We start from the raw sequence: 22,149 nt of genomic DNA on the forward strand, positions 1-22,149 counted from the left end.
GGCCCAGGGGGTCTAGATGGTGGTTTTAACCCTATAGGGTCAGGAATACATGTTTGTGTTCCAGACCCTATAGTGCTCCTTTAAAAACATGTAACATACACAAATAACTATCAACTAGCAATTGTTACAGATACGTTACAGACTTACTAAAGTTTATTTATTTATTATGCATTAACAGAAATCCGCAAAGCAAAGTGCTGTAATTGTACCTAGTGTTTATACATTGTAGGGAGAAGGTAGGCAGCAGAGGAACTTACCCAAGAAGTAGTGTTATAAACCAGGCAACGTAAATAAAATGTACATCAGGTTTACAGCATATACTACTACTTCTGGATGTTTGGGTTTTTGTTTTGTTTTGCTTTATATAACATATCACAGTGATGGCTAGTGTAATCAAATTGCAAGTGGCATAATTCATTTTACAGAATGTTGTTCGTGGATTTGTAGTGCAGATGCATATAATGATCATTATATCAATATGAACTCTACAACCTTTACTATTGCTTTACCCCCTACATCCTCTACAAGTTTTTCTAGTTTACTAGATAAACAAAAATTATGTTGAAACAAACACTTAATGAAAAATGCAGGCCAAACAAGTCTGATTATACATATAACTGAACTGGAGAATGTCTCCATTTCAGCTAATTTGGACTATTTCACTATATTGCACTAGTTGGTGGATGAACACCTCTCCTCTGCTATCCACATGTGCTCCCTTCGTTTCTTTACTCTTCTCTCCTTTTCTCTCAGGTTATTTTTCCAACAGACATATCACCCTCATTTGACTTCTAATTTGATTTATTTAAATTCTTTATATTTTGTTGTGCATGGTTTAACAGTAGGCTTACTCAGCCACAATAGCAGTCGTAAGCTTATCAGGCATTGTAAACATAACATAGTATATAATAGTCAGCACAGGTTTTAAGTTTTGTTGTTGGGAATAGACTGCACAATTTTTTGATAACATCAGGCATAGTACATTGTGGTAGCTTGGTAGTAGTGTGGTAGGGTACAAGCAAGTGGTTGTGCCTCAGATTTCGGGGAGTGTTAGCCTGCAGGCAGGTGAGGTGTATATGTAAGAACCATAGCACCTATATTTAGGTCTATATTGTACAGGCTAGAGATATGTAGGGAGCAGGCTGTAACAGGCCGACATATCGTTGGTGATATCAGGTGTTAGACTAGTGAGCGGAGAGGCTGACACGTAGGGGCATCAGCTGCGGTTCTAAGCTCTGTCGCTCTGGTTAACCTATGCTTTAAGGTGATTTGTGTGCAGTTGCAAGTTAGATGAGTTAAGACACATAGCACATCTCCGGTTTGGTTCATATTCCATGGGTGCATGTGTTGCGGTGGCCAGAGGCATTGTGGGGGTATGTCATGGTAATAAGGCTCCTTAACCCCGGAGTCTGGGCAGGGGGGTGTTTTGCTGCGGGAAGCTGACCAGGTGTCTGATCTACAGCACAGCATCAAGCAGAAAACGTAAGTGGCATAGAGATGTATAACTGGCATACAACTTAGGCATAAACTTAAATAAAAAAAAAAAAATAAAAAAAAAAAAAAATGAACACACAAAAGGAAAACAGGGGGGGACGACGACATTTCATCAGTCAGTGTATTAGCACTCATCAGCTTAAGAATCGGGTGGGTGCATGATGCTGCTTCCTGCTGGGGCCATCTGTCCCGATGGGGTGAATGGTGCTATGTTAACTATATCCAATCGGTGTGGTGTTTTCATCTTAGCACCTTCCGTGGGGTGAATACCCAGTGCTTGTGGTGCTTCCGCCAGTGTTGTCAGTTGGTGGTTTTGACCTTCATGTGTGGCAATCAGCATTCGGGGGTGGCCCCATCTATATTGTATGTCTGCTGCTTTCAGTTGTGCTGTGATTACTCTCATGGAAGCCCGCCACTGCAATGACTCAGGTCTTGGAAGAAGTGCAAGGTTAGATTCTCGAAAGCGTACGGGGTCTGGCCCCTGACAGCACGGAGGAATCAGTCTTTGTCTGAGCGGGATTTAAAGCTCATGATGACATCCCTTGCGGTGTCTGGGGCATTGCTTGGGCGCCCTGGTATGCGGAAAAGGCTATCTAGGATCAGTCATTTGGACTGTTTGGGTGGTAGGGCAGTTTGCAGCAACCTCTTTATGAGGAGCAGCAATTCGTCTGCTGTCACGGGATCCCCCTCACCTTTATATTTCTTTGTCTCGCCATATCTTCGAGCTGCCCCACTCGAGCGTTGAGTTGTGAGCATGTGGTTACCAGCTCTTGTGTTTGCTTCGAATAGTCCTGAATTTCCTCTTCCGTGGCTCGCATGCGGCCTGTGAGTGTTCAGTTCCGTCTTGAGGCCAGCTAATTCTGCAGTAAAGAAGGCCTTGAGGTCAGTCACCATACCTGACAAGTCGGCCTTAGTGGCCAGTGGTGGTTCAGATTGCCTTTTTGGAGCGGTTTGTTACTTCCTGTGGGGTGTCTGTGTCGGCACATCGCTCAGGTAGTCATCCTCTGAGGCGGATAGTGACTCCATCCCCATTGTTTGAAAGATGTCCGCCATTTTGGGTCTACAGGCCTGGGACAAGAGTTGCCCGATATCTTGGGTATGTCCCGTGGACAGCCCTCGGGGTTTCCGTGAGTGCTTCCCCATGTTGTACTGGCTCCCCTTCCGTCTTTCCTCGGCTTGTGGAGGTAGATTTTGAGGGTTCTGAGGTTGTTTTGCTGTAGTAGTGTCTGAGCTCAGGATTCATGCGACTTGTCTGCTCAATAGCTAGCGCCGCCCCCTTCTAATTTGGTTTAACCCTGCTCAGGTACTATGCCTAGATTTCATGATGAAATTCCCACTTTTATGGTGGCTGTAAAGGGGAAAGCTGTAGTTAAGGACTTACATACCTGATTCTTTTACTGATTGGTATCTTCATCTTCCTATTCAACATATTTCTGCACTCGCCATAGTTCTTCCGCAAGTGGAATACAATGTAATAGGCATTTATTGTACATCACAAGACAAGATGGCAGGATCTTGTGATGGCCAGAAATCAAGTCCTACATGAAACAAAGTAGTTCTTGCTTTGTCTTATGTGTGTGTGTATTGGAAGTTTTGTTGAGATTTAAAGCAACCACAGCACATTCAACATGAGCTTTTCGCAAAGTCTCTGTTTATTAAAACCTGTATTCTGTATGGCAGAGTGAAGGATATTTTAACTTGAGAAACCAAACACATCTGTAATATGTAGGAGTAATGCTCTTTCCTCAAATCCTCCTGTTAGTTTGGAGAACATTCCTCAACAAAATGAGACTATATTGACTATAAAACCAAAGGTAAATTATGAGTCGTCTGCATACTTGCCAACTGTCCCGTTTTTGCCGGGACAGTCCCGGCAAGCTGGAGTCTGTCCTGGGCAATTCACACTCCCGGGACAGTCCTGGCAACTTACTGGCCATGTGCTTTTATTATTTTTCGTCGGTCTGTAACAGCCTTTCACATACTTGCCAACTGTCCAGTTTTTGCCGGGACAGTCCGGGCAAGCTGGAGTCTGTCCCGGGCAATTCACTCTCCCGGGACAGTCCCGGCAACTTGCTGGCCATGTGTTTTTATTATTTTCCCTCGGACTGTAACAAGCTGGAGAGGAGAGAGGTGCTATAGACTGTGGAGAGATGCTGCTGGGGGCTTGAGGGAGCACTCACAGTCTCCCTTCCAATTTCCCAGCAGCTCCCCGGCACACAGGCTCCTGCTCTGCGGCGCGGACGTAGGCTCTGCCTCCGCAATGGAAGCCCCGCCCCAAGCTCTGCCCCCACCTTTAAGCAGGCGACCTTGCTGCTGTTGGAAGAGGCCAGAAGATTGCTACCTGACCTCCCAGCAACAGCCTCCAGTGCCAGGTAGGCTTGATATATTCAGGTGTGTGTATGTGTATGTGTGCCTGCCTGCCTGCTAGTGAGAAAGCTTGTGTGTTTCTCAATGAGTGTGTGTGTGTAAGTGAGCTTGTCTGTAGACCACCAGGGCATAGCACCCCTCATACACACACAGCACCCGGCACACACACAGCATCCTCACACATACACACTACACCCCTTACACACACACACTGCACCTCTCTCACACACACTGCACTCCTCATGCACACACAGCACCCATCACACACAGCATCCCTGACACAAAGCCCCCCTCACACACATCACCCCACATACACCGCACCCCTCACACACATACACAGCACTTCTGACACACATACTCAGCACCTCTGAAACACATACACAGCATTCACACACACACAGCACCCGTCACAAACAGCATTTGTCACACACTGCACCCCCCCCCACACACACACAGCACTCTTCACACACTGTACCCCTCACACACAACACCTCTCACACACAACACCTCTCACACACACACAACACCTCTCACACACACAACACCTCTCACACACACAACACCTCTCTCACATACAACACCTCTCTCACATACAACACCTCTCACACACACAACACCTCTCACACACACAACACCTCTCACACACACAACACCTCTCACACACACAACACCTCTCACACACACAACACCTCTCACACACACAACACCTCTCACACACACACAACACCTCTCTCACACACACAACACCTCTCTCACACACACAACACCTCTCTCACACACACAACACCTCTGTCACACACACAACACCTCTCTCTCACACACACAACACCTCTCTCTCACACACACAACACCTCTCTCTCACACACACAACACCTCTCTCTCACACACACAACACCTCTCTCTCACACACACAACACCTCTCTCTCACACACACAACACCTCTCTCTCACACACACAACACCTCTCTCTCACACACACAACACCTCTCTCTCACACACACAACACCTCTCTCTCACACACACAACACCTCTCTCTCACACACACAACACCTCTCTCTCACACACACAACACCTCTCTCTCACACACACAACACCTCTCTCACACACACACAACACCTCTCTCACACACACACAACACCTCTCACACACACAACACCTCTCACACACACAACACCTCTCTCACACACACAACACCTCTCTCACACACACAACACCTCTCTCACACACACAACACCTCTCTCACACACACAACACCTCTCTCACACACACAACACCTCTCTCACACACACAACACCTCTCTCACACACACAACACCTCTCTCACACACACAACACCTCTCTCACACACACAACACCTCTCTCACACACACAACACCTCTCTCTCACACACACAACACCTCTCTCTCACACACACAACACCTCTCTCTCACACACACAACACCTCTCTCTCACACACACAACACCTCTCTCTCACACACACAACACCTCTCTCTCACACACAACACCTCTCTCACACACACACAACACCTCTCTGACACACACACAACACCTCTCTCACACACACAACACCTCTCTCTCACACACACAACACCTCTCTCTCACACACACAACACCTCTCTCTCTCACACACACACAACACCTCTCTCTCTCACACACACACAACACCTCTCTCTCTCACACACACAACACCTCTCTCTCTCACACACACAACACCTCTCTCTCACACACACAACACCTCTCTCTCACACACACAACACCTCTCACACACTGCACCCCTCTTTGCAGTCTGTGTGTCTATTCAGCAGTCTGTGTGTGTGGATGAAGTAGCCTGTGTGTATTCAGCAGTCTGTGTGTGTATGAAGTAGCCTGTGTGTATTCAGCAGTCTCTCTGTGTGTTTTCAGCAGTGTGTGTATTCTGCAGTCTGTGTGTATTCAGCCGTCTGTATGTGTGTTTATTCAGCAGCCTGTGTATTCATCATTCTGTGTGTGTGTGTGTGCACGTACTCCGAGAATTACAGGTAATTGTATTGGGAATTTCAAACTTTAGTTTGAAATAGTGCAGCTGAATGGGAGAATGTTTCCAACTCTGCTTCTTTGACCAATTACCATCTCAATTCCCTGTCATTCTATCTTTATTGAGTAGACCCTGTAATCTGTACTATAAGTAGGCCGAGATTAATAATGTGGGTTGGACATAGTAGGCAGAGCTTTGTGGAAGTGGGTGTGGTAAATTTTCAACGTAATAATTAATAGCTGGCAACTATTCGTCTGTACAAATTCCCATTTCATAACATACCAAAAAAAAGGCTATTAGGGGAATACATATATGTCCTGTATGGGAAAGTTGCTGGAAAACACTCTTAGGCAGTCAGAAAAATACTTAACAAATCATAGTAACACTGTAGTATAATTGGAATGGAATTCTAGGGTTCCAGTCCCTTTTTTTACCCTATTTTGAATAGTGGGACCTAGTAAGGGGCAGAACAGAAAAGGACGTAGATGATTTCCTATCGCATTACTTTCAGTGGTATTAGAACCACATGGTCATAGGAGATTGGAATGTGCACTCCCCACCCTTCTGATGCAACTTCTTACATTAGGTTAAGGTGTTAACAGGGATGGTCAGATTTTGTTATTTTAGTATTATTATTGCCATTTATATAGCGCCAACAAATTCCATAGCACTTTACAATATTATAAAAGACAGGATTCAACTAAAAATAGGACAATGACAAGAAAACTTACAGGAACGATAAGTTGAAGAGGACCTGCTCAATCGAGCTTACAGTCTATAGGAGGTGGAGTGTAAAACACAATTCTTGTTGGATTGTGTTCTTTGATAGATGATTTGCAGTACATTTAATAAAAGCATTCACAGTTCATACTAAGAATGCACATCAGGGACTTAACCTTCACCAAAAATCCCAAAGAGAATTGGCTGCATTGTAATGAAAATAGACTTTGGCTTTGCTTTTGTTTTCTTTGTGCAAACAGATCTGCTTTTTCAGCTTAGATTTTACTTATTTCAAATGGAATTTCTAGCAATAAATAACTGTTGTATATTATTGATATAAACTGTTTCTAACCTGTGACATAAAGTAATTAAAACAAAGCAATTTAAAAAAAAAAAAGAAATCCAAAAAGTACATATAAATAGTGGGTGCAAATGACCACGGATTTTCTTTGAGAAACATGTAATTTCTTCATATTTATGTTCCTTTAAGAATTTGCGTTTCTTAAAGGACTACTATAGACACCCAGACCACTTCAGCTCAATGAAGTGGTCTGGGTGCCAGGTCCGACTAGGATTAACCCTGCCTGCTGTAAACATAGCAGTTTCAGAGAAAGCATTGAGAAACTTGCCGCGCATGCGCATTCGGCTCTGCTGACCTCGAACGGGGTAGTTGACGTCGGCAGGGGGGTAGAGGTCACCAGCGCCGAGGGATCCTAGCGTTTGAATAAGGTAAGCGCCACAGGTGGGGGCATCCTCAGGGCACTATAGTGTCAGGAAAACTGCTTTGTTTTCCTGACACTATAGTGATCCTTTAAATAACGGTTAGTCTGTACAAAGTCTGATTACCCCTTTAAATGTATTGCATATTCTACTGCGTTTTAAGGACTGAATCTACAGGACTTTTGCATAGTTTTACAAATGGCATTACTTCTGCCTGCGGTTTTGACTGTTGTATATCCCAGGAAACCCAACAATTCTCTGGCAAACATACTCTTCTAATTCTACTTATATTTTCCATGTGTTAAATTTGCTTTTCTTCTTTTTTTTATTTATTTTATTTTACTTCCTTCCTGCTTTCATCCCTCAATAATATTCACATGTATGTTGTAATTTAAGCACTACAAATTATATTGCGTATTGCAAAAAATGAAACCATAGTCTAGACTGGGGCTATCAAATTCTAGTATTAGAGGTTTGCAAACACAGCACCCTTTTAGGATACAGGTGGTCTTCATACTTACATCAGATTAGATACTTGCAAAAGGCAAATGTAAGTTAGAATAATGTAACACAAGTCTTACTCTTACAATCCGTGATATATAGGTTAATGTCCCTGATTGAGTTTGTCATTTGATACTTATAAAATGCCACAATATTTGACACTAACTTATGTAGAGAACATTGAGCAATTAAATCTTCTAAAAGGTACGGACATATCTAAAACTGAGATAAAAGCAGATAGGTTTCTAGGGCTTACTGTCCTAGTGTAAAAGGCATCTGGCGCAAAGCGGACCAGACTCTCTCCTATCTGGTTGATGGTGTTTAATAGAGATGATAAAATTAGAGAGCAACGCCTTGATGTGCTCCTTAGGTTCATAATGATATGCAGAGGGAATATAATGTAGCAAGTAGATACTTATAATATTAAAGTAAGAAGAGATACACTTACAGTGTTTGGAGCCGAGAACTAGCTCTAGATGTAGTGCTTGGGCAGTACAATCCCTGTCTGTGTATATGGGTCTGAAGTCTTGATCCAGTACAATATATTTCAGATATGAAATGCAGGAAGAACAAAAACCACCAATACAGTATAGTATATCGGATACCCGGAGTATTGAACAAAAGCGCATACTCACATTTAATAGAGCCTTCTTGCACAAGGCCTTGGGTGGAATGATCCCAACTCTTGGATATATGTGCAGTCTTCTCTCCATTCACACCCAAGAAGAGTGTGTGTGTGTGTGTGTGTGTATGTATATATATATATATATATATATCATGCGCAAGAGTACAGCTTTGAGGTCTATGGAGGATTCAGCAAGATAAGGGGATCCTACATAGATAGAAACAATTTTCCTGCAGCCGTCACTGGTGATTAACACTTCTTGACAGTGGCACCTCATTGTCCCTACTTTGTCTCGGTATATCTTTTGACTGGGCTAGAATTTCAGTGAAATTCCAACACGGTTAAAATGCGTAAACTTCTATGTTTATAAAGATTCTATGTTTATAAAATATAGTTGAACCTCGGAACTCGAACGGTCCCGTTCTTGAACAATTCGGAAGTCGAACTAAAATTTTGTGTAAAAAAAATGTATCGGTAAGTGAACGATCCTCGGTACCTGAACACATCACGCGTCATTCGCCTCTATGGTAATCTTGTTGGTAATCTTAAGCAGTGACACCTGCTGGTTCTACGTGAGTGTAATTATTTCTTTGATACAAACCCTACCCTTCTGATTGCTCAGTACGGCTGCTGAGTGCAGACAATGGAATAAAATCCCTTCATGTTACTTATTAATCCTATCCCCTCCACACACAATCTCTATAACTGAAATATGTATCTTCTTCTCTACTATTCTCCATGGTGAACTCTATTTCACTTGTTTCACGTTTACAGTTTCCCGTTTAACTATAGGATTATCACCTCTGAATGCAAGAGCCATCCATGTAATACTAGCTTTCAGCGTGTAGACCCCAAGGTGTAATACTGAGGTCCATCCATGAACTGGATGTACATGTACATGATCACATCTGGTACATGATATGTCTGGAACGGATTAATCAAATTTCCATTAATTCCTATGGGAAATGTTGATTCAGTTATCGAACAAATCGGAACTGGAACAGCCTTCTGGAACGGATTAAGTTCGAGTTCCAAGCTTCCACTGTACTCATTTTCTGTGGGATGTTGTGTTTTGAATTAAAAAGAAAATATTTCTGATCCTTGACCTCCATATCGGCATCATTCCTTAAAAGTAAGCGAACCTTTTGGTTCATCATACTATGCACAAAGGGACATGCTGTTTATAGGTCTGAATACAACTAGAACTTTTGTGAAATTTTTCTCAGAATGAGAAAAGATGCAAACCAACAAGTATGTTTTAAGCTCTTGACTCTAATTACGGTATCTTGGTGTAACACAGTGAGCAAGATTTTTACTCCTGCTTTACTTATATTCACTCCAAACATCTTGCTCTTAAGGAGCTTTAGTTGTGACAGCATGTATATACTCTATTCCTAAAATAATGAAAGGAGTTGCTGCCCTATTATCATTGTATTCTGATTAATTCCACTGCTTAACACTGAGCCATGCATCCCCTGAGCTCTGACTTCCCATAGAAAATAACAGAATAGCTTTGATGACTTAATTTAGAGGGACACTAAAGTCACCCAGCTCAATGAAGTGGTTTGTGTGCCAGGTCCCCCAGGTTTTAACCCTTCAGAGAAACTGCTATGTTTACATTGCAGGGTTAATCCAGCCTCTAGTGGCTGACAGCCGCTAGAGGCACTATTGCGCTGCTGGATGCGAAAATCGAATCAAGCGTACAGAACGTCCATAGGAAAGCATTAAAAAATGCTTTCCTATGCACAGTTTGAATGCGTGCGGAGAGGTCACCAGCGCCGAGGGAGCCCGGCGCTGCATTAAAGTAAGTAGCTGATTGGGTTTTAACCACTTCAGGGCCAAGGGAGAGGGGCACTGAAGGTGGGGGGTCCTAATGAGTATATAGTGTCAGGAAAACTAGTTTGTGTTCCTGACACTATAGTGATCCTTTAAGCATGGTTTATTATAAAATCTGTTAAAAGATCTAAACAAGGGACTTCAAAGTTGAGCAGGCTTTTAATACATTCTCAATGTATGCATTACAAAATGCAGATCTGACCCGACGTCTCGTTTTAATTTTACACTGCAGTGCTCATTTATATAACACTGAATTATAACAGGCATACAAAACTAAAATGTACAAGATGCAGATTGCTCTAGAGGAGATGACCCCTGGGTGCAATCTCATTTAGTTCACCCATAACTATCCAAAGTGGAAAATACCTTGTGATTCAATCCACAGTCACATCCCAGCCCTAAAATCCAAAGCATTCCAACCCAATGCACTCATGTCTTTCTCTATTGCAGATTAACTGCAGCTCACATTGGCCTCAATTTTAGCATTTTTGCATAAGGTTTTCAAATGAATATTTTTGGATACAATTTCAAAATGATTTAATATTCTGGAATAAAAAAGTGGTGATCTGTTGTGTTTTTTTTTATATAGGATATATTTGTGATATTTCTATATTTTGCAAAAAAAACTAATTTTAAACAGTTTTTATCCAAAATTATTCAATTGTTTGAAAAGCTTATTCAGAAATATTACATTGAGGCCATTGTTGTTTGTGTATATTTATATATATGTCTGTAAAGATATAGAAGCAACTGTTCAGGAGGTCGATGGAACAATTGTTGCAGAAAATAGCCTTAAATTGTAAAGTGTTTTAAAGCTGGTTTTTATTCTATGGAAATGTTAAATTGTGTTGGCAATTCTGTTTATTGGTATTTATACAGTTAATGAGATGATATAAAGATTATGAAATATAACTGCCAGACAACTGTTTATAAATTGCAGAGCCTGCAATATATGTACTTTGCTGGGGGGAGGGGTGTGGGAGAAGAAAATTGCATTAGTAATACCATTATATGTTTTTATTTATGGCTTTTCGATTGTGGGATTTAAGAAATATTTATTTTTCTTATTTTTTTTCTTTTGTTTTCTATTTAGGATTGAATTTCCAGTCCAGATAAATCACCTGCCTCGGGAAACTCTCCTTACAGTTACACTTTATGCAGTTCCTGTCCCACCTCCTGGAAGTTCCTCTGAGCCAAGCAAACAGAAGCGAAATCCTGTGCCCCTGGGCTGGGTCACAACACCCCTCTTTGACTTCAGACAGTAGGTTCTACTCCACACTCACCAGTGGCAAACTCTTCTAATCCTTATACAATAGTGCCTTGCTGTACAGAGCTTCACTAGTGCAATGCTTTACATATTCTCCTTTTTCTACACTATTTTAAGGTCATGAATGTTAGTGGCATTTCTTTTTACAATCATTTTTTACTTGGGGTGGGGGTGCTATTGCATACTTAATATGCATATAATGTATTATAAAAATAAGCATTTAAATGCACTGATGAATGTGATAAAAAATCATATTTGCTTTACGATGATGCTATGAAATCTAACCCAACATTTTAGCGATGTATGCCTATATCTACTTCTTGTTCAACTTTAAAGATCCCCTAGCCTAGTGGGTCATGTTTCATTACAGTCTTTAAGTATAGCCTTTAAATAAACAAATGATAGGTGTGTGTGTGTGTGTGTGTGTATATGTGTATGTGTGTGTGTGTATATATATATATACAGATAATTTTGTGTAACAGGTTAGACTATAATTTTTATGTGAGCATTATTTTTCCCAAAAGTGTGCCATGGAGAACACCAGATAAGATATATTTTACATTATGTTTTGGTTTTACATATAGAGGTCTTGCCCTCTTATATAATTTTATCTTTGGTTATCAAAATTAGAAACTCCAGTGCTATTTATGTTTTAGGGTTTCTGCACAGTTAAGCACCCACAGTGACTAACAATTTACAGGAATTCATAAAACAATTAAATATGTAAAATTCAATTGATTGGAATACCCACTGACTTACCTGCAAGCACCTGCTTGGACTTCAGTAGTTTGACTTTGAGACTTTATGGTATTGGTTAAAGAATTATAGAGAGTATATTGTTTTTCAGTATTTCCTTTTTTTTTTTTTAAGCACAGTTTTCCACTAATTTTGTATGGTTTTCTCTCATAAAAGTTTACATCAACTCTTTGAACTGTCGTTGTCTCATAATGTATCTTGTCTTCTAAAGGCTTTTAACCTGTGGTCGGCGTTTACTTGGTCTTTGGCCAACAACAAAGCATGGTAATACCAGCTTTAGCACACCGAACGTGAATCAACCAGACAGTATAATCCTGCAGGTAAAGACCTCTCCCAAATGTCAATGTCAAAAACATTCCGATTTTAAAGAGTGAATTTAGCAGTCTAAAAGTCATATGTCTGTGTGTGGCAGGGATAGGCAACCTTTGGCACTCCAGATGTTTTGGGCTACACCTTCCATGATGCTTTGCCAGCATTATGACTGTAAGAGCATTGTGTGAGATGGAGTCCAAAACATCTGGAGTGCCAAAGGTTGCCTATCCCTGTATTGTAACGTATCTTATATAGCTATATACTGACGTTACAAATTACCTGGTGCAGAGTACTAAATGCCTGTTTACAAAGAGATTTTTAAAAAGATCACCCAAGCCCATTTCTTACTTACGTAGGTTTTATTTTTACCTGTTGTTACCTGAGCACTTTGAAGAATATGTATATATAATGAATCTCTTTTTAACATTGGAAAATGTAGACATCATATAATTAACACAGTAGGTATATGTATGATGTTTAGGCAGCCTTAGGTAAGTTACGCTTACATATACAGTATAAGCATTGATGAACAATCACTAGTGCACTGTTATTACAATGGCTGCTTGAGCAATAGTACAAACTGTTGTGCAAACAGTTTTTCATGAGTAAGCAATAAAATGAATGATCAGGACATCTGTCAATAACAGAAAGTGTTTGGATGCTGATGTATGAGATGATGAAGAGAATTCTGTGAGTTGGTCCCCCCCCTCATTGATCATCAAGTTGAAATTGATTGAGTTCTACACACTGCCACGTCCTCGTCTCTCTGCAAAAGCAAAGCAGCAATTCCTTGGATTGAGAAAAAGGGAAATAAAATTTTTCCTTTCTTTCTAATTCAATAGAATAAAAAACAGCTGCTACATGGGTCCCCTTGCCAGGAAACTTTATAGAGTGAGATGTCTTCTAAGCTTAGTAACAGAAATTTCTGACAAAACAGACTTTCTATTACTGAAAAATTAGCCTGCTCCACCTCCCCCCTCCCCTTCTCAACTGGTTTATTGCCACATGGAATAAGTGGATAATTTTTCATTTTTTTTATTCCACAGTTTAGTGGTTGCACTATTTAAACTTAATGCATTGTATTATTAGTCAAAAGAATGTGGGAAATAGAGCAAAGAAAGTATTACAAATGTTCTCATATTTCAGAAATGAAAAATAAGCTTTAATAATTGTTTGAACACTTGCATAAAATATTTGATGTGCATGAAGAGATGCTTCTACTGTTTAAGAATTCTCTTTTTTTTTAATGATACTTTTTATATATTTATTTTAAGTTGTGTAAGTTAGAATTTTAGAGTGCTCTATACTTTCATTTGATAACTTGTTGTCACTAGCATAGTTCTGAAATAAGGCTTGGATGCATGATGTGTGTATTCTGAGATGTCTAGCTTTAAAATGATTTATCTAGTGAACTGGGAATCACAGAGAAACAGACAAGGGAATTGCATCACTTAGGCCAAAGTAATGGGGTTTTCGTATATAATTTGGAATTACTCTCTCTACTCTCTGAAATTACTGGTTCGGTAAATACACCTAAAGTATCTTACTTTAAAGAATATGCAGAGAGCATTCCTTAATTAACAATAGACATGTCCTGTAGGACATGGTTCAGAATTACCACTAGCCATTGACATGTGAAAGCTGAGATGAGTACAAATTAACCCTTTGTGATTATGCCATCGATCCTCCAGGTGTGCAGTGGCTAGTAACCTTTAAAGTGACACTCCACTGCCCAAATAAAATAAAAAATCAAATCACTGTTTAGTAGATTTACCGCCTGTGAAAACATGCATGCATTTCATTTAGCTTTTTTTTTTTTTTTTTATTTGGCTAATTCTAGAAAGAGATTTATTGTTTGCTTCCTTTGCAAGTCCTCCCCTTCTGACCCCTCCCAGATTTTCTGTGGCTGTCCAATCACAGACTTCCCAATGCAGCTCAATGAGAAGTCTTTGCAAGGCAGGCACTCTGGACAATTGCTGCTTCTTAAATTTATCTCCACTGAGCTACCCAAACCTGGACGTAACAACTGGTTGTCTGATTGAGAGCCAGGGGGTGTTACAAGATTAATTTATAAAAGAGCCAATTTTCATTGAAATTTGCACTTTTTGTAAAAGTGCAAATTAGAACACACTGTTCACATATAATGCACTTCAGCAAGCTAACGGGCTTTAGGTTTGGAGTGTTCCTTTAAGACCTTGCTGACCTTACAATTCGAAAAAGATAGCTAGATATTCAATTGAAGTAACACTATAGTCACCTAGACCACTTCAGCTCAATGAAGTGGTCTGGGTGCCTGGTCCCCCAGGATTTAACCCTTAAGATGTAAACACTGCAGTTTCTTAGAAACTGCTATGTTTACATTGCAGGGTTAATCCAGCCTCTACTGGCTGTCTTCCTGACAGCCACTAGAGGTGCTTCTGCGACGCTGGATACGAAAATCACATTCAGCGTGCAGAACGTCCATTGAGAAATGCTTTCCTGTGGACTGTTTGAATGCGCGCGCGCCTCTTGCCGCTTATGCGCATTGCGCTCCACTCGGGAGCTGACGTCGGCGGGGAAGGGGAGGTCACCAGCACCGAGGGAGCCCGGCGCTGGATAAAGGTAAGTGGCTGAAGGGGCTTTAACCCCTTCAGCCCATGCGGGAGGGGGACCCTGAGGGTGGGGGACGGGACCTATGGGTTATATAGTGTCAGGAAAACGAGTTTGTTTTCCTGACACTATAGTGATTGTTTAACTATAAGTTTCTTCCTTATTGCTTTGTAGTTTTAGCCACTTATTTTTATTGCTCTGTTTTCTCAGATCGATTTCCCCACCTCTGCATTTAATGTTAAATTCACAAAGCCGGAAACAGAAGCTTTCAGTCCTAAATACGATTTATCCAGCCTTGGTGAGGAGGATCGTTCCAAACTCCAGGAAGCCATGCAGAAGGAGTCTTTATATTGGTGAGAGAAAGAAAAGTCACTATAAAAAGAAAGAAAAAAGTTCCATGTGCTTAATAATTCAATAAACATTGTATAATGTCCAATTAATGACAACTTGGAATTATCTAACCTCTCATTTCTATTACATTAACTATATCTGAGATAATTCTGGTAATATTGAGGAATATTTTTAAAGCGTACATACCATCCATACTGTACTCGAAATAGATACTCATTCTATCATCGATTTTTTGTGTTTATAGTGGAATTCACTGCTTAAAGGGACACTCAGACCAAAGGGGTACCCAGACCACTTCTGCCCATTGGAGTGGTCTGGGTGCCAACTCCCACTACCCTTAACCCTGCAAGTGTAATTATTGCAGTTTTTATAAACTTCAGTAATTACCTTGCAGGGTTAACTACTTCTCTAGTGGCTGTCTACTAGACAGCCACTAGAGGGCACTTCCTGAGTCATAGCACAGGTTTTCTGTGCTATAGCGTCGCTGGACGTCCTCACGCTGTGTCTCCCCCGCCGGATGACGTGGGGACGGGGAGGAGCGTGGGCGGACCAAGGAGCAGCGGCGAGGGACATCGTCGCTGCCTCTAGTAAGTCACTGAAGGGGTTTTGTTTTGTTTTCCTGGCACTGGAGAGTCCCTTTAAAGGGGTCCTATAGTGCCAGGAAAACAGGGGCTGAAGGGGTTAAATTCTCTTCAGTCACTTACCTGAGTCCCTCGGCGCTGGAGGTCCTCATGCAGAGCATGAGGACGTCCAGCGTCAGGTAGTGGACCAAAGGTCTGTTTCGATTCCGGAAGCCCTCTAGTGGCTCTCTGGTAGACAGCCACTGAGGGCAGACTTAGAGCTGCAATGTAAACATTGAGGTTCTCTGGAACAGCAATGTTTTACATTGCAGCACTAAGTTCAAAAGGGACACAACACCCAGACCACTTCAATGAGCTGAAATAATGTGGGTGCTTACAGTGTCCCTTTAAACAAATGTCTGAGAGGAATCCTTGAATTTCCCAAATCACCTTCCTTAAAGCAGGTCTGTCACTTTTCAGTTTTTTATAATGAAATACTGACCCTGACTGCGTTAGAATTTCATTGATATTTTAATGCAATACAAAGATGCCATCCCAAAACCTGTCACAAGATATGACTGTGGGATTCAGGCATTGGTCTATGTAAGCTTCAGCGATCCTCCATATACATCAGAGTTTTACTCTTGTACATGCATGAAAGTACACCCCTGACGCAGCGTCTTGCAAACCAAGAAGACCAGCAGGAAGATTATGGCGGTGACTATGGGTGACCGCTTCAAATAGGAAAAACCTACTTTCCTCTTGGAACCCCCGTATCCACTGGACCCACACCAAATATGTCACTTTTGTGGGTCTTTGCAAAATATACAAAGCCCTCTGAAAGTGACAGACTGGCTTTAATAGGATCTTTAAGGTGGTTTTATTGCCCTAAAAAATATCCTTATGCTGTATCTAGGTATATTGGGTAAGCCTAACTACCTGTATCTAGGTATATTGGGTAAGCCTAACTACCTGTATCTAGGTATATTGGCCTAAGATTGTTGTCGCGTGGCATTATATGATATAAGTTTTTTTTTTTTTAATGCAGCTTTGTCACCATGGTGCCTTCTATAACCTTGCTTTTAAAAATAAGGAGCATGATACTCACAGTGCACTACTTAATTCAGTAATTATATGTAAGTGTTCTGTAAGTGGGCCATACGGATGTCGGGCTGATCATACTAGAGTTATGAAGGGGGCATGTGATCTAGCTGTTACTCTAACTCCCATACATGTTGCAGCTGTCTGACTGTAACACAACACCTTAACCGGCCTGAGATTACAGCCTGAACAACAGTTCACAAAGAGCCTGTCTGGTCAGCTCAAATCAATGTTATTTAAGACTTAAGACACCTAGACTGACAACTGATCCACATTCTAGCCCCAGAGGAGCTGCATCTCACTTTGATTACTTTGCTGCTAACAATAACATAATTAGGATGTTTGGTCCTTCTGATGAAATGAACATGTGTTCATCGTGAGCTGATGGAAAAAGAAAAAAAGAAAAGGAAAACATTTATTTATTTATTTATTTTTTTACATGAAACACATCTCAACCAGATGAACCATTTTTGCAACTTTTGTTTTCTGCTTTCTGTCCTTTCTCTCGTCTTGTTTTACACGCTGGTGTTCTCGTGGCACATTCAGTTTTTGCTGTAGTTGGCAAGTCTCTAAATAGCAAGTGTCTACATATGTTATACTTGCAGTAAACATTCCTATGTCTGACTTAGTGATACGAACAATTAGCAATACTTGTTTTGTTCTGTTGAAAATGTCAAGTGGCTTGGTATCCCATTTGCCCATAGATATATAGTTATAATCCATTAAATCTTCACATCAGTGTTTACAAATACTTGCTATAAATATATATTTTTTTATTTTCTCCTGCTTCCTTTATTTATCAAACGAATGTAAATTACATAAAGGTGTATGTAAGGCATAGTGGGAAATATAATTTATTATTATGATTGGTTTTTTTTTGTTTTTTACATTTTATTTATTATCAAGAGTACGCATGTTAACACCTTTTAACCTAATCGGCAAGTGATAAATGTTTCCATAGCACAAGACAGAGTTCTTTATTGATTCAGAAAGGCGAATAACTGAGTTGATTTTTACAGGAATAAATCATGAACCAACTGCATTATCACATCTCTTTTTAGAGAGGTGTTTTTCTCCCAAAGTGTCTGCCTACACTGTGGCATCAGGGGGAGAGGTTAGATATACAGTCAGGTCCATAAATATTGGGACATCGACACAATTCAAATCTTTTTGGCTCTATACACCAACACAATGGGTTTGAAATGAAACAAACAAGATGTGGGAAAAAGTGGGAGGCACATATACAAACTGTTGTAATTCCTACACCGTTCACCTGATTTGGATGTAAATACCCTCAAATTAAAGCTGAAAGTCTGCAGTTAAAGCACATCTTGTTTGTTTCATTTCAAACCAATTGTGTTGGTGTATAGAGCCACAAAGATTAGAATTGTGTTGATGTCCCAATATTTATGGACCTGACTGCTCCTAGACTCAATCATCTTCTGCGTTCCTCTGATGTTCAGCTCCACCTAGTTTCATGTGCCAGGAGCAGTTGTCACTATTGCACTCTAACTCCTGCTCCAGAAGAGTACAGAGTGGAGGCCTATGGATGGTTCAGCAGGGCTGCAGATCCTCCATGGATGACTTGCACTTGTGTAATGAGATGCCATAGACATCTTTGCACACTGCATGAGATGCCTATTCCCTTCAGCTGCTAGCTCAAAAAGTTGATAGGAATCGACAGGTGGTGACAGCAGAATTTCTGTACATGGCCTCATTTTGACATAAAGTGGGTCGTAGATCAAACAAAGTAGTCCCTACTTACATAGAATTCCATGTGAGACACTCACACTGTTCGCGACAGCATTTACGTTTTTAGTAAACATGGATCCTCTTTATTTTATATTTTTTAAACCCCGAGGAGAAAATGTTTTCTGGTTACCGTCATGCGAGTCTTTATTGTGTTCATAGTAACTAGTTAAGCATCATGCTTACTCTCCAAGGAAAAGAGCTTGCAATTTCTACCGAAAATTAAATTCTTTGTGAGGCACTGAGGATATAAATGGTTTCCAAACAGACCGATTTAGTTTGTTGAGAGCAACTCATTAAGATTTATTTAATAGTTCTTACATGGCACTCCTAATCAGAGATCTTTAAAATGATATAATGAGTCAAAATAGCATTCTGATACAGTCTAATAGGTAGTCTAATAGGATAAATTATATTAGTCTAAAGAACAAAGATAAAGTCTAATATGGATCAGAATAAAGTGTGCTGTAAAATAACACACCTCAAGTTGTATGCAAACAGTTTTTTTTGCTGTTGTTTTTTTTAGGAACAACAATTGTTTATCATTTTGAACAAAATAAGTCTCAACGGCATGGATATCACATTCAGCTCACTTATATAGAAAATCAAATATATCACTGTGTTAGAGATTGTCATTATGTTTATTCTAAACACTGCAGCTTGATCATTCCAAGGTCTTCAAAGCTTGAGTTGATGACATCTTCTTGATTTCACACTACCTATCACTCTGTCATAAGAATTCTCACCCGTGATTTGGTGTTCCATTGTGAACTTGAAATCTACACAATAACAGATCATTACTGAATACATATTATCCTTAAATAAAACGGCTGTATTTATTGGTACCTTTTTTGCTTGACTGACAATATTTAAAAGACAAGCTTTCAAGAGTTTTCCTCTTTTCCTCGGCTCTGAAAAAATAAATAGCTTCAGACCTGAGGAAGAGCGGAAACTTTTTAAATATGATGTTAGTCTAATAAAAAGGGTGGTATTGCATATGACTATACTTTGGGGGGGGGGGAGGGGAGGGGGTGATGAGGGATAATCTCCTATGTAGTATTCATCATATAGGTTGAACTCTTGACACCAGTAAGTCAAGAAAATATTTGAAAGACCAAAGAGATACCAGACATTCAAAAAGCATTCAAAGATATATCTACTGAGCGTGTAATGCCCCCGTAAATGTGAGTTAAAAGACACATGCTATATTAGTATGCCTGTGTACTATTTCTAGCAATATTTCTCTTTTTTATTTATATTTTTATTTGAAACTGCTGGCAAAAAAAATCCAGTATAAATTTCCCCATATATTTAACCTTTCATTATACAACATGGTTTTCAAAATACTTTATGCCAGCATGGAACAGCTTCCTCATTTAGCTTCACATCTTTATGCAGCCCTGTTCCAATAATTGCATTGACAATTCTATGTTTTTTTATTTTTGTTTGTTTTGTTTTTCTGTTTTATATTGTGCACAAAGAGGACTTGCTCATTTCCAGGCTGCAACTTGTAATTGTCTCAAGGGAACTTGATCTATATCTGTTTTGTAGCTAAAGGCATCTTTTCACCATCCATGCAAGAGTAGATCTAAGGACGATCTCACAGTCTTGTAAAATGTTCCATAGGAGGTGGTTATTTTTCCCCCTAAAGTTGCAGAGACAACAGAAGTGACAGTGTACTTTTAACAAAAGGCTTGTTGACAGATTGGCTCCATACTACCTAAAATAACTCATGTTACCCTGCATTTGATGTCTGCTTTCAGTCATCATACACATAGCTTATTTGGGTGATCATAATACATGCCAATTGAAGATCCAGTGTCCTTTTCAGCCATGCCTCTGTTAAATTTTCTGCCACTTTTAGACAGCGAGGCCTCACCAATTCTATCTGCCAGGAAATTACAAGTTGTTTTGACTTTTTTAAAGAATCTTCTTATACTGTGTAAAAAAGTGTAAAATTGGGGGCGGAGTCTGACAGCCTAAGCGGACGGTCGCATGTGTGTGGGGCTCCGACCAACGAGGGTAATATTCACCCATTTTCTGGCGCCCAGACCAGCTTTCTCGCACCCTGAACATCCCCTGGCATACCTATATCCAAATGGGGAAGAAATCCCAAAAATTATGGCAAGATGCTCCCCGAACAAGCATGAACATAGGGGATTTATGGCGGCAGGCCCAAGGCGCACATGGGCCCAAAATGGCGACCATCACAGGGGACTGCTCGGATCTCTCCGATGATTTCTCATGTGGAACGGAGGAGGGCTATACGCCGGCGCTTCAACCACCGCCGATCCCACCTGCGAAGCCAGACGCAGCTCCGGTGACAGCCACAATCCTAAAAGAGCTACTGGGGGAATTAAAAAAAAAACGGCAGGCAGACATGGCTACGATACGCCAGGATCTGAAAGGTCTGACAGGCCGCATAGGAACACTGGAAAACACCTCCCTCTGATGTAAGCAGCAGCTCACGACCCTCCAACAAGAGGTCAGAGACCTGCAAACACAGAATTACTCCTATGAAGGCCGCTTTGCCGCACTGGAAGATTCCCGTCGCAAAAACAACCTGAAAGTTAGGGGAATCCCTGAACACATACTCGAAGCTGAGCTCCCACACGCAGTAAGGAGATTGCTAGCAGTCCTACTGACACCCAAAATCTCCAAAACGATGGCGATATAAAACATATTTCGGGTGCCTAAACCCGCTAAAGCGCCACCCACAACATCAAGGGACGTAATCATACAATTTCAACACGGAAGGGACAAAGCCGCTCTCCTGACTGCACTAAGGGGCATTACACCATACAACTTCGAGAACATGTCATTGTCATTTTACGCAGACATCAGCGGCAGCACATTGGCATGGCGCCGAGAGCTAAAACCGCTCACTAGCCTATTACAACAACACAAAATCGACTATAGGTGGCGCCCATCCAGGTCCCTATCCATCCTCCATGGAACCTCTACTTACATCATTCGCAACCTTCAAGAAGCCGCAACGATTCTGCAGCGCATGCATGGGATTACCCCAACACTCTCTCAGCATGGACACTCCACCTCTGGCTCCCCAGCCAGCCCACAGATGGGACCCAGGAACCACGGCGGACTTCGTACCCAGACAGATCGATTTGGGCACCAAAGCCAGACCCACAACTTGAAACCACAGGGGACTGCCTCTTACGGTGCGGGACT

General features: G+C 40.9%; 1 protein-coding gene across 1 annotated transcript in view; it reads left to right on the plus strand.

The window, feature by feature from the left end:
* Positions 1–22,149, plus strand: part of PIK3C2B (phosphatidylinositol-4-phosphate 3-kinase catalytic subunit type 2 beta) — a 156,019-nt gene that overhangs the window by 64,238 nt on the left and 69,632 nt on the right. Inside the window, exons 13-15 of the mRNA XM_063452303.1 lie at positions 11,369–11,536; positions 12,510–12,618; positions 15,410–15,552. Coding sequence (XP_063308373.1) covers positions 11,369–11,536; positions 12,510–12,618; positions 15,410–15,552 — 420 coding nt within the window. The remainder of the gene's footprint in view (positions 1–11,368; positions 11,537–12,509; positions 12,619–15,409; positions 15,553–22,149) is intronic.

Source organism: Pelobates fuscus, chromosome 1 (assembly GCF_036172605.1).
Source record: "Pelobates fuscus isolate aPelFus1 chromosome 1, aPelFus1.pri, whole genome shotgun sequence".
NCBI lineage: Eukaryota > Metazoa > Chordata > Amphibia > Anura > Pelobatidae > Pelobates > Pelobates fuscus.